At 45.5% G+C, this 12,975-nt stretch overlaps 1 protein-coding gene across 1 annotated transcript in view; it reads left to right on the forward strand.

Annotated features, from left to right (window-relative positions):
- Window positions 1–12,975, forward strand: part of FASN (fatty acid synthase) — a 230,353-nt gene that overhangs the window by 79,112 nt on the left and 138,266 nt on the right. The window contains 4 exon segments of the mRNA XM_084646886.1: window positions 3,094–3,322; window positions 5,156–5,292; window positions 9,546–9,680; window positions 10,088–10,307. Coding sequence (XP_084503012.1) covers window positions 3,094–3,322; window positions 5,156–5,292; window positions 9,546–9,680; window positions 10,088–10,307 — 721 coding nt within the window.

Below are 12,975 nucleotides of genomic sequence, written 5' to 3' on the forward strand. Positions count from 1 at the left end.
GCTCTCCCCTTTGATCAATGCTTCAGTTGCTGGGTGGTGATGTCTATAGATGGAGGTGGAAGAGAGAGAAAGAGCAAAGCAAACGTCTCTCCCTTTTATCATGTTGTTTCTTCCCTCTTGGCTTTGCGGCCCCCCCCCTTCAGAGTCAGGTGAGCATTACCTCATCACAGTCCCAAACTGACCAAAGAAAGGAGGGTGACTCACTCGAAAGTCCAACAGGTCCTTTGTTGTTGCCTAGGCCAGTGTCCTTTGTTCCTGTGAGGCTGGGCTGGGTTTGTCCCATACATGCCCTGATGAGGTGTGAACTGTCCCTCTGCTTCTGGAGAGTTTTTGCCTGGGCTTGCTTTAAGCCACAAGGACACATTTTCAGCCTCATAACTACATACATGAAATTTCAACCTATAACATTACCATAACAACAATGCTCAGTACATCATGAGCCTTCCGAAGACACCTGACCTGAAAACTTTGCATTATATACCGCACAATTATATTATAAGGATGAACATGGGGGTGCTGGGTGTTCCCCCGAGATACAGAATGTCACAGTGAGCAGATGTGAATTCCACACACAGTGCTACAGCAGTAATTTTTTATTTAGATTTACATTTCGCACAATTAAATAACAGCAGTTCTTGGGTGGCACACTAACAGTAATAGACTTTATGGGATAAAATGTTTTCTTCGGAGAAAGAGGAAATCCACTGCTCCAGGTTAGGATGGAGTTCCACATGTAAGAGGTATCTGCCCATCCATCTGCATACCAGTGGGTCTCTTTCCTTTGGTGGTTCTTTCTGTTTCCTTCTACCCTTGGGGTATTTTTTCCTTCATCTTTTTCATTGCCTTCTCTCATCCCACCCCCTCATTCCTCTTCTTTGGGATCTCAAAATAATGGAATTGGCATGGGTGTTAGGAGCACGGAATTTCTGAGTTCTATTCCTAACTCTCCCACTCACATGCTATGTGCAAAGCTTGAGAAAATCACTCTCTTTCTGTGTGTCAGTTCTTCGAGTACTTGCTCATGTCGATTCCAAGTAGGTGTATGTGCACTGCGTGTACAGTCGCTAGAAAGTTTTTCCCCTAACGGTACCTGTTGGGTTGGCTCAGGCGCCCCCTGGAGTCGCACCTTCATGGCACTGCATATAGAGCCCTGCCGACCTGCCGCCTCTCCGGTTCCTTCTTACCGTCAGTGATGGTCGTTGGAGTGTTCTTTTCTCTTTCGTTTTCGAACAATCCTCTAGTGTACTCGTAGTTCCTACCTGTAAATAGTTTCAATAGTTAGTTAATAGTTTTTAGTAGAGTGTAGTGTAATGTTTGAACCCCCTCCCCTTGTTAGCTGGGGATCTCTTCCCTGTTCCCTTCCCCTGCCCGGGGCCAGGGCATGCCTTGGTCCCAGGGGATTAAGCCTTATAGGGTCTGCCAAAAGCTGATGCCAAAGAGCGACCCACACACATCCTGCTAAAAGTGCCTGGGGGAATTGCAGCAGACTGATAGGTGTAAGATTTGCAGAGGATTCTGCCACTGCACTAAGAAGGAAAGAGACAACAGGCTAAAACTGTTGCTGATGGAGGCAGCCCTGTGGCTGCAGAGTCGAGCCCCATGGACCCAGCACCGGGTACTTTGGCATCAGTGCTTAGTCCACCAGCTTCAATCAGGGATGCTGTGGCACTGAGGAAGGACTCTGGGGTCAGAGACCCTCAGCATCATCACTCCCTAGCACCGAAGACTTCCTTGCATGCGGAAACCCAGCACTGCTCGCAGTTGCCGGTGCCTCTCAAAAAGCACAGGTAGACAGACAGAGGGCGCTCACCTGCTTGAATAACTGAGCATGAGCCTGCTAGCGGAGTGCGACCCAAGCCAGGCCACTCTGTCTTGTCTGTGCCTGATGCAGTACCATTGACTCCGGGCCTGCAGAAGGGTCCATTGATCCAGCACCAGTGGAAGAGGATCAAGTGGAGGACTTAGAACTCCCCTCCACGCCAGAGATCTTTGAGGCAGCCACAGACCTCATACCTCTAACGGGCCTGCGCTCTCCCGACCAACGCGAGAGGTCATCAGTCCCAAAGCCTCTGGCACAGCAAAGACCTCTGCTGCCATCAAGAGGCAAGCCAGTGATGATGCAGCACCACTCGCCTCCCCCTGGCACCAATCCCCGGCACCGTCAGGCACCCCGCCACCATGGTCTCCGCACTTGGACTCCTCAGCTTCAGAGTCAGAAGCGGAGTCTTATATATCTAGAAAGAGCCAGCACTGAGCAGAATGGCATCTTCAGAGGTCGGAAATGGGACAATCCTTCCCACCCATGCCGTGGCCAGCGCAGTGGCCCTTTTGGACCCCATGGGCATACCACCAGTCCCAGGTGTCCTTTTCACGGCAATCTCTTTCAGTCGCCCCAGATGGATGAGTCCCGTCCCAGGCCAGAGAGCTCTCTCGCGGTGCTGACGTCAGCACCGCTACCGGATCTGCAGTCGGCACCGCAGATGGCACAGTGGTTGGCACCAAGATGGGCGCAGATACCAACGACTGGGCGCTCATTGAGTCTGGGAAGCCAGACAAACAGGAAGGTCCCTTACCAGCCCAAGTCTCCTCCTCTTCCTCACCCAATGAGGCAGTGGCAGGAACATCCTTGGCGCCTGCCCCAGCTGATAGTAGAGCCCACCAGGAGCTCCTCAGAAGAGTGGCCCAGAATCTGGGGCTCCAGATGGAGGAGGTTACTGAGGTCTCAGACCCTACGGTGGACATCTTATCCCTCACGGTCCCCACCAGGGTAGCGCTTTCCCTTATTAAAACAATACAAGAGACCACTAAGACCCTGTGGCAGACTCTGGCCTCTTTAACCCCCACAGCGAAAGGGGTCAAAAGATGATTATTTGGGCCCTGGTTGAATTTACACCGTAGTCTACGTTGCTAATGGAAATACCAAAAATGGGCTCCAGTATTGGCTTCAGTTGAAAGTGTTACCATTCAACTGTTTTGTTTTGTTGTTGTTGTTTTTTTGGTGGGCAGGGACAACCAACTTCTACGTAAAATAGTTTGTATCCTACCCTTATCCTTAAATTAATGGAACTTTTATGCTGTCTCTTTCCCTTTCAGGATGCAGTGATTAAAGGGCTTCAAGAAGAGATTGTAGATCTCAGACAACAATTATCAGGGGTGGGGTCAGGCGATGGCCCCCAGCAGTGTATGAATTGCTCCACACAGGAAATGCAGAATAAACTGAAGGAAGCAGTGAGAAAGATCACTATTCTGAGCCAAGAAAAGCAGCAACTAATTGAAATGGGAAACAAACTTCGAGCAGAACTTGGTGAAGTATCAAAGAAAGGTAAATTCATTCTATATAAGGCTTTTATTCCTGATGGGAGAGTAAATCACAGGGATTTGAGACGGAGAGAGCCAGATGGGTTTGTCCATACTTACCGGTGGATCAATGAGTGACGATTGATGCATCGGTGGTCAATTTAACGGGTCTAGTGAAGACTCGCTAAATCAATGCAGATTGCTCTCCCGTCGACTCCACCGGATCAAGAAGAGTAGGGGGAGTTGATGGGAGAGCGTCTCCCATCAACATCGCATAGTGTGGACCTTGTGGTAAGTAGATCTAAGCTATGTCGATTTGAGTTACGCTATTCATGTAACTCAAATTGCATAGGTTAGATTGAATTTCCCCTGTAGTGTGGACAAGGCCTAATGTGAAAGTAAAGTGCGGGGAATAGGCTGATCCTTAAGACAGTGCATTTCTGTTCCTAATGTGAGAATTAGGTGCTAGTGCAGGGGTGGGCAAACTTTTTGGCCCAAGGGCCACATCTGGGAATAGAAATTGTATGGTGGGCCATGAATACTCAGAAAATTGGGGTTGGAGTGTGGGAGGGGATGAGGGCTCTGGCTGGGGGTGGGGGCTCTGAGGTAGGGCCAGAAATTAGGAGTTCAGGGTGCAGGAAGAGGCTCCGGGCTGGGGTGGGGGAGTCGGGTGTGGGGGGAGGGAGAGTGAGGGCTTCAGCTGGGGGGTGTGAACTCTGGGGTGGGGCTGGGGATGAGGGGTTTGGGGTGCAGGAGGATGCTCTGGGCTGGAATCGAGGGGTTTGGAGGGCAGGAGGGGGATCACGGCTGGGGCAGGGGGTTGGAGTACGGGAAGGGGTGCAGGGTCCAGCTAGGGGTGCGGGCTCTGGGGTGAGGCTGGGAATGAGGGGTTTGGGGTGCAGGAGGGTGCTCCGGGCTGGGATTGAGGGGTTTGGAGGGTGGGAGTGGGATCAGCGCTGCAGGGAGTTGGGGCATGGGGAGAGGCTCAGGGGTGCAGGCTCCGAGCAACGCTTACCTCAAGCAGCTCCCGGTAGCAGCGTCATGTCCCTTCTCTGGCTCCTACGTGGAGGCACAGCCAGGTGGCTCTGCATGCTGCCCTGTCTGCAGGCACTGCTCCTGCAGCTCCTTTTGGAGCGCCAGAGGGGGCCATTGGAGCGGGACCATTGGAGCACACAGGAGCCAGAGGGGGGCCATGCTGCGGCTTCCGGGAGCTGCATGGAGCAGCCCCCAACCCTGCTCTCCGGCTGGAGTGCCAGAGAGGGCCAAACCCCAATCCCCAGTGGGAGCTCGCAGGTCGGCTTAAAATGGCTCACGGGCCGGATCCGGCCCACAGGCCATAGTTTGCCCACCCCTGTGCTAGTGGTTGAAAACAAGTTTGTCCCTAATGCAGAAGGTGTTGGGCTAAAACATGACAAAGAGTTTGCCAGTCAGTAACTCTTGGATATGGAGATATTCAGTAAAGACCAGCCTAGTGCTAAAGTGTCAGTGGGAACTTTGTATAAGAGTGAAAATTTGTTTCTGTATTTATAAAGAGGTTATTCGTCTTATGGAATCATTGTTTGATTCTCATGGAAGAAGAGAAGAAAGCAGAATAACCTTATCATCAAATAAACTTAAGATGAATTTTGAGGTCATGTGAGAGAATTTCATTGTAGAGATTTTAATTCTACTGGAAAAAGGGTTGAAAAAAATCACCTGTAGGAAAAGATATTTCTAGGCCAGTTCTGACACGGCTTTGTGTCCCTATGCAATGAGAGGCTGACATGTTCTGTAACTAAATGAAGGGGAAATTTTCTTTTAGTTAAGAGTGACAATATAGAAAATTCCCTCTTCATAATTTATTTTCTCTCCTTTTTAGGACTTCAGCATTACATTAGCTCTAAACAGTGCCCTGTCCATACTGTCTATGGTGCTCTGTATCCTAAAGAGCTTGCCAATGAAGCACAGCATCGACTCTCAGCTTTAGAGCATCTACAGTACCAGCTTACAACACGGGTAATGATATATCCTCCATAAAACTAGGTTTTTGATCAGATTATTGAGACACTGTGCTAAACCCATATTTTCAGTTGCATATAACTTTTCCCAGAATCTTCTTGGATTGAAATTTCTCATGCTAGATCTCAGCCGAGAAGCATTTTTGGATCATTGTGAACATCCATTTGGCTGACTTTGAGTTAACTAAACCTAGAGAGGAGGGGAAATGTTTTTCACCTAAGAAACTTTCAGATTCATTTCTATATTACTATATTAAAATTTCAGTCCTAAATGAGGAGTATGTCTGTCTTTAAGAAATTTAGATTTAAAATGACAATTGTGGTCCATTTAACCTTTATTATTGGTGATATCAAAGCCAAAAAGAACCTAGTGTCACTTTCAATTTCCAGTCTGAGTTTGCAGTGTTGGCAGTTCGAAAAAAATAGTTTCTACTTGTAAACTGCATGAATTTGATGGATAATCCCTGAGAAATAACAAGTGTGGAATCTTTCAAAGCTCTTCTTACCATGTCACTTTTCTAGAATAAAACTGCACTGTAAATCCTGCCCTCTCAGCCTAAAAAATTACATGTCCTGTATTACTCTTATCCAGCACCATCTTAATCATGCTGGTTTCACTGTGGTGGATTCTGCTCACTTGTGTTTTAACACAAAACATGTTGTCACTTGCCCACTTAAAAGATACTGGACTGAATGCAAAGTCTGATCGCTACCTCTTAGCCTGAACCCTTCTATCCCCTAGCTAGCCCTACAGCGTTCTTATTTTCTCCTTAGTGGTATGTTTTTTTAAATTTGTGATCTTTAGATCACACACACAATTCAAATTTCTTGACCACTTCTTGACTTTTACCTACCAGAATAAAGTAAGTCCCCCAGAGTCCAGAAAATTTGAAGTAGCTGACTAGGGAGCTATTTCACAAGTTGTTACTAGGCTTCCTTGACGAGGGGTGAGTCCATAGGTATGTACCTCCTGGGTCGTGTCTACTTTGGCTGAGGATGTTGGCTAATACTTGTTTCTCTTCTTTCAGTGAAGAATGGGTCCTCAAGTTGTTCTCTGGATGATTCCTTGAAAGCACCCATGTGCTTTTTGCAAATACTGCAAAAAATCCAAAATGCAACATTTTTCATATTTTAAAATGCATAATGAAAATTAATTTGTTTCTGTAAGAAATTAGAATGATAAAATCATTATTTTTTGGGTTCAAGGGACATTTTGCAGTTAAGTTTCCAAAATTGGATTATTTTTGAAAATGCAAAAGTCTTGATTTTTTAAAAAATTTCCTTAATTTTTTCCCCAACAATGGGTCCTGTACTACTATGTGACAGTGACACTCCGTGACACTCTGTATGTATAGAGTCCTGCACTTAGGACGGAAGAACCCCATGTACCGCTACAGACTAGGGATCGAATGTCTCGGCAGCAGTTCTGCAGAAAAGGACCTAGGGGTGACAGTGGATGAGAAGCTGGATATGAGTCAACAGTGTGCCGTTGTTGCCAAGAAGGCCAATGGCATTTTGGGTTGTAGAAGTAGGGGCATTGCCAGCAGATCGAGGGACGTGATTGTTCCCCTCTATTGGACATTGGTGAGGCCTCATCTGGAGTACTGTGTCCAGTTTTGGGCCCCACACTACAAGAAGGATGTGGAGAAATTGGAGAGAGTCCAGTGAAGGGCAACAAAAATGATTAGGGGTCTGGAACACATGACTTATGAGGAGAAGCTGAGGGAACTGGGATTGTTTAGTCTGCGGAAGAGAAGAATGAGGGGGGATTTGATAGCTGCTTTCAACTACCTGAAAGGGGGTTCCAAAGAGGATGGATCTAGACTGTTCTCAGTGGTAGCTGATGACAGAACAAGGAGTAATCATCTCAAGTTGCAGTGGGGGAGGTTTAGATTGGATATTAGGAAAAACTTTTTCACTAGGAGGGTGGTGAAACACTGGAATGCGTTACCTAGGGAGGTGGTGGAATCTCCTTCCTTAGATATTTTTAAGGTCAGGCTTGACAAAGCCCTGGCTGGGATGATTTAGTTGGGGATCTGTCCTGCTTTGAGCAGGGGGTTGGACTAGATGACCTCCTGAGGTCCTTTCCAACCCTGATATTCTATGATTCTATGAGTCTATCTGGCCTCTCAGTCCTCATCCTCAAAGTAAACCTGCACAACACCTTCAAAAGATGAGCCTAGGAGTTTGAATTAATAACTTTGCTAGACACTAAAAATCATGGACTCAATAAGGACAGTAGATTGATGGCTCATTACAGCAATCTGTAACCCAGAAACCCCACTTTATCTTATGACTGCAGAGTTGTTGACTGCCCACTTCACCTTGAATGGTCTCTTGCAACATACATTAACTTCTTATGCTTAACAATCTGTTCAGCTTGTATTTAGCAATGACACTCTGAGTACCTTTCCCAGATCTGAGGAAGACTTCTGTTGTAAGCTTAACAGTTTGTCTCTTTCACCAACAGAAGTTGATCCCATAAAAGATATTATCTTACCCACCTTGTCTCTCTAGTTTCCCCATGTCAGAAAAACTCTTCCAGGGAATTAAAGCAACAAAACTGTCTCACTTGCCAAAAATAAATAAATAAAAATTTGAAATATTCCAAGTTTTCAGCTGCTTGGCCTAGAAGGGCAAAACATCCAAAAGCAAAGCCAAGGAAGAACAATATAGTCACATAATGGCTGCACTCATCACTCTGGCCCCAAATTACCATGCCCTCCCTCAAAGTAACAAAGATCTCTGTCATGTTTACTGACAAACTATGTTTAATTAAGGATGTAGACGGAAGACTAGAATGCAAGTGGCACAAAGTTCACTCTCAATCCATCCACCAACAGCCATATGCTTTTCCAGTAACAATCAAAGGGAATTGTCGTCATAGCTTCAAAATCATGGTTGGCAGAGCTGTTGCAAACCTATGACTGTTAGTAAGCTGCACTCCAGCTGCTTAAAGTGCTTGGGGGAAACTCATGTGAGGGACAAATGCCATATCTGTCCAGACTTCAGACCCTGCACTTAAAAGGACAGAGACATTAGGCTGAAGGTTGTCCTCATGGAAGCCGCCCTCAGATAAGTCTCAGAGCCAAGCTGCTCTGATTCAGCACTGAGTACTTTGGCATTGGTGCAAAGTGCTCCCTGGCACCGAGCTCATTCTGCAGAGGTGCTGGAACTAGGGGTGCTGGGGGTGCTGCTGTACCCCATGGCTTGAAGTGGTTTCCAGTTTGGTTCAATGGCTTTCAGCATCCTCCGCCCCCAACTATAAAAATTGTGCCAGCACCCCTGGAGGTTGTGGAAAGAGTTTGGGAGGAATTATTAGGAGTGGAGTTTTGGCCATTGACAAGGGGTGGGCATCTTGAGCACACCCCCTTGTGGCCCTACTAGTGCATTGCACTCAGCACCCCCTTGGGTTCTTTCAATCAAAAACCCGTACCTCCTTCCTGGGATCTGATTTATTACAATTTTCTACAAAGGATAACTTGCTTGTTCGTTGCCCCAGGTGACCCAGCACTGGATCCCTAGAAAAGACCTGGTCAGCTGTTCATGCTAATTCAGAAAGTTATTACCTCTCTACTTAAATAGGAGTGCTCAGCTCTCCTCCTTGGGGCTGGGTTATAATTTAGCCAGCTGAGAAGTCTTAGCCAGCTGCTTCCTCAGCTGGCTCCTTTTTCCTCAATTAATCTTCAGGCTAAGAGGATCCAGCAGGCAGCTCTCTCTTCCTGGTTTCTGCCCTGTTATGATGGAATAGCTAGCATATATGCTAGTCCCCATCTCAGATCCAGCTCATTCCCAATTGACTGGGTGTGAGGGGAGCCTGGCCACACCCTCTCTCCAAGGCTTCTGGCTCCAGGCCCCTAAAGATACAGTGATGGGATTTCATCCCAGGCACCATTCATTCCTGGGACTGCTTCCTCTCTATCTATATCCCCCTTAGGTCCTTATATGGAATATTTCAAACCTTTACAGGTCCATGTCATGTAGTGGGGTGGGCCGACCACTACATGCTACTGCGTGTGCAGGGCAAACTACCCCGTCATAGCAATACTGATCTTCTGGGTATATAACATAGTTTAATTTCCTACTTCATAATATCTCTATTTCTTGTGTATTACTGTAAGCACTAGACACATAAAACTCACCTGTAAATACAGTCTTTCCAGAGGCTCCGGAAACACATTGCAGGTTATCTGTAGATGCGTGTGTTAAATGAAATGTGCAATAATTTGGGCTGGCTTCTTTTCATAACAGGAGCTCCAGTATGCACAGCAACAACGTTTCTCAAGATTGACTTCTATGGTTGCCTTTCCCAGCTCAATAGAGAGCTTAAGTGATGAAAATGTTCCAAGTACCTGTGGTGAGAGAGCGGAATTACCCCAGATTCAGGTACAGTACAGGAATTTTTTACTAGTTTGATCTACTTTTAACCATGTGCTTTAGTTCTATATAACACTCATTTTCTATGAGATACTGAAAATTCATTACTTTACTTATTAAGTGCAAAATAGTATTTATAATACAGCTTTATTTTATAAAACATATGTTAAACAAGTTGTATCCCAACCACACTGTCCGTGTTCCAACCTCATTCTCTTTCCCCTTATGCCCTGTCTAAATTAGAAATAATAACACAGCTTGTCTCCCAGCTGCTGAAACTATCTAGCTATCTCACTGAGAAGCTCCCAGTCCTGACCCTCTCCTGTCCCCCTGCCATCTTTTGATTAAACCAATTTCCAGGTGTCATCCATCTGAAGAGTAGATATCCTCTTAAGGGGATGTTCTGATTCTTACAGGTTCAACTGGAATCTTCTGTAAGAAATTGCAGTCCAGGGCAACAAAAGGAAAGTACATCCTCAGAAACAAACCAATCACAGCAACTCAGTAGGGAAAGCCAATCCCAACAGGCCTGGATGTCATCATCTGGAGTACACAGCTCTCTGCAGGATATTTGGCAGATTCTAGATATGGGATCAAGCCCTTCTATTCTCAGCCCTCAAAGCAACATAGATCAAGGTAAGAATGACTAGGAAAGAATTCACAGTATGAGGAGTGAAGGTACAATAGTAGATTCTCTCTGTTTACACTGATTTTACTATATGAGAGGTTTCAGAGTAGCAGCCATGTTAGTCTGTATTCTCAAAAAGAAAAGGAGTACTTTTGGCACCTTAGAGACTAACAAATTTATTTGAGCATAAGCTTTTATGAGCTACAGCTCACTCCATCGGATGCATTCAGTGGAAAATACAGTGGGGAGATTTATATACATAGAGAACATGAAACAATGGGTGTTACCATACACATTGTAACGAGAGTGATCACTTAAGATGAGCTATTACCAGCAGGAGAGCGGGGGGGCGGGGAATAAACATGGGGAAATAGTTTTACTTTGTGTAATGACCCATCCACTCCCAGTCTCTATTCAAGCCTAAGTTAATTGTATCCAGTTTGCAAATTAATTCCAATTCAGCAGTCTCTCGCTGGAGTCTGGTTTTGAAGTTTTTTTGTTGAAGAATTGCCACTTTTAGGTCTCAGAGTAACAGCCGTGTTAGTCTGTATTCGCAAAAAGAAAAGGAGTACTTGTGGCACCTTAGAGACTAACCAATTTATTAGAGCATAAGCTTTCGTGAGCTACAGCTCACTTCAAGCTCACGAAAGCTTATGCTCTAATAAATTGGTTAGTCTCTAAGGTGCCACAAGTACTCCTTCACTTTTAGGTCTGTAATCGAGTGACCAGAGAGATTGAAGTGTTCTCCAACTGGTTTTTGAATGTTATAATTCTTGATGTCTGATTTGTGTCCATTTATTCTTTTACGTAGAGACTGTCCAGTTTGACCAATGTACATGGCAGAGGGGCATTGCTGGCACATAATGGCATATATCACATTGGTAGATGTGCAGGTGAACGAGCCTCTGATAGTGTGGCTGATGTGATTAGGCCCTATGATAGTGTCCCCTGAATAGATATGTGGCACAGTTGGCAACGGGCTTTGTTGCAAGGATAGGTTCCTGGGTTAGTGGTTCTGTTGTGTGGTGTGTGGTTGCTGGTGAGTATTTGTTTCAGGTTGGGGGGCTGTCTGTAAGCAAGGACTGGCCTGTCTCCCAAGATCTGTGAGAGTGATGGGTCGTCCTTTAGGATAGGTTGTAGATCCTTGATGATGCGTTGGAGAGGTTTTCGTTGGGGGAGGAAGGTGATGGCTAGTGGCGTTCTGTTATTTTCTTTGTTGGGCCTTTCCTGGAGTAGGTGGCTTCTGGGTACTCTCCTGGCTCTGTCAATCTGTTTCTTCACTTCAGCAGGTAGATATTGTAGTTGTAAGAATGCTTGATAGAGATCTTGTAGGTGTTTGCCTCTGTCTGAGGGGTTGGAGCAAATGCGGTTGTATTGTAGAGCTTGGCTGTAGACAATGGATCGTGTGGTGTGGTCTGGGTGAAAGCTGGAGGCATGTAGGTAGGAATAGCGGTCAGTAGGTTTCCGGTATAGGATGGTGTTCGTGACCATCGCTTATTAGCACCATAGTGTCCAGGTTTTCCCCCCGCCCCGCCCCTCCCCCCCGCTCTCCTGCTGGTAATAGCTCATCTTAAGTGATCACCCTTGTTACAGTGTGTATGGTAACACCTATTGTTTCATGTTCTCTATGTATATAAATCTCCCCACTGTATTTTCCACTGAATGCATCCAGTGAAGTGAGCTGTAGCTCATGAAAGCTTATGCTCAAATAAATTTGTTAGTCTCTAAGGTGCCACAAGTACTCTTTTTCTTTTTACTATATGAGAGTGGTCCTAAAGTTACAGTCACTCAATTATCCATAAACCCAGCTGTCATAGATGTTCCAAAAATTACTTAGATACTTGAATATTGGTGCTGGAAAAAACAGACAGTTAAGGGGAACACTAACCCTTCTCCCCAGTATTATCATCCTCATTAAGAATACTGTTCCCCTCTTAATAAAACGATTAACTAGAGGAATACAAATACCACTCGCCTTTATAGCAGAACTTTATTAGGAGAAGATATAAAAATGAGTCCTCAATAACTGAACAATTAATATACTGTCCTGCTGCTGTTGGAGCAGCATTGTAACTTGGTCAGTCTTTACAAAGCTATTACTGTGTGGCAGGTATACGCTCCCTTAATATTATTTATTTGTATTTTGGTAACAGATAGAGTTCCCAGATGAGATCAGGGCCCCATTGTGCAAGTTACCATACAAACATATAGTAAGGAACAGTCCCTGTCTGAAAAATGCTACAGTTTAACTAGAAAAAACAAAACAGACAAAGGGTGGAAGGAGAAATAGAGGCACAAAGAGCTAATGCAAAATGGCCAAGGTTACACAACAGGTCAGTAGCAGAGCTGGGAATAACACCCGTGTCTCCTGACTTCCAGCCCAGTCCCCTGTCCACTGGACCACACTGCCTCTCCCTAATCCTCCTATGCTAACAATTTATTGGCACAGATTTAAAGAAATCTCTCTAATTCTGGGGCACTGTGGATTAATGTTGTATAGGGTTTAAGGCCAGAAAGGTCCATTAGATCATCTTGTCTGAACTCCTGTACATAATAGGCCGGTACATTTCATCTAGATACCCCCTATATAAAAGGCAGAGACTTTGGTTAGACCAAAACATTTCAGCCCTCAGGAGACTTAACTATGTGAGAGAACATTCTGAGAACAGGAGAAAC

This window comes from Lepidochelys olivacea (genome assembly GCF_965140295.1).
Source record: "Lepidochelys olivacea isolate rLepOli2 genome assembly, chromosome: 14".
NCBI classification, from domain to species: Eukaryota; Metazoa; Chordata; order Testudines; family Cheloniidae; genus Lepidochelys; species Lepidochelys olivacea.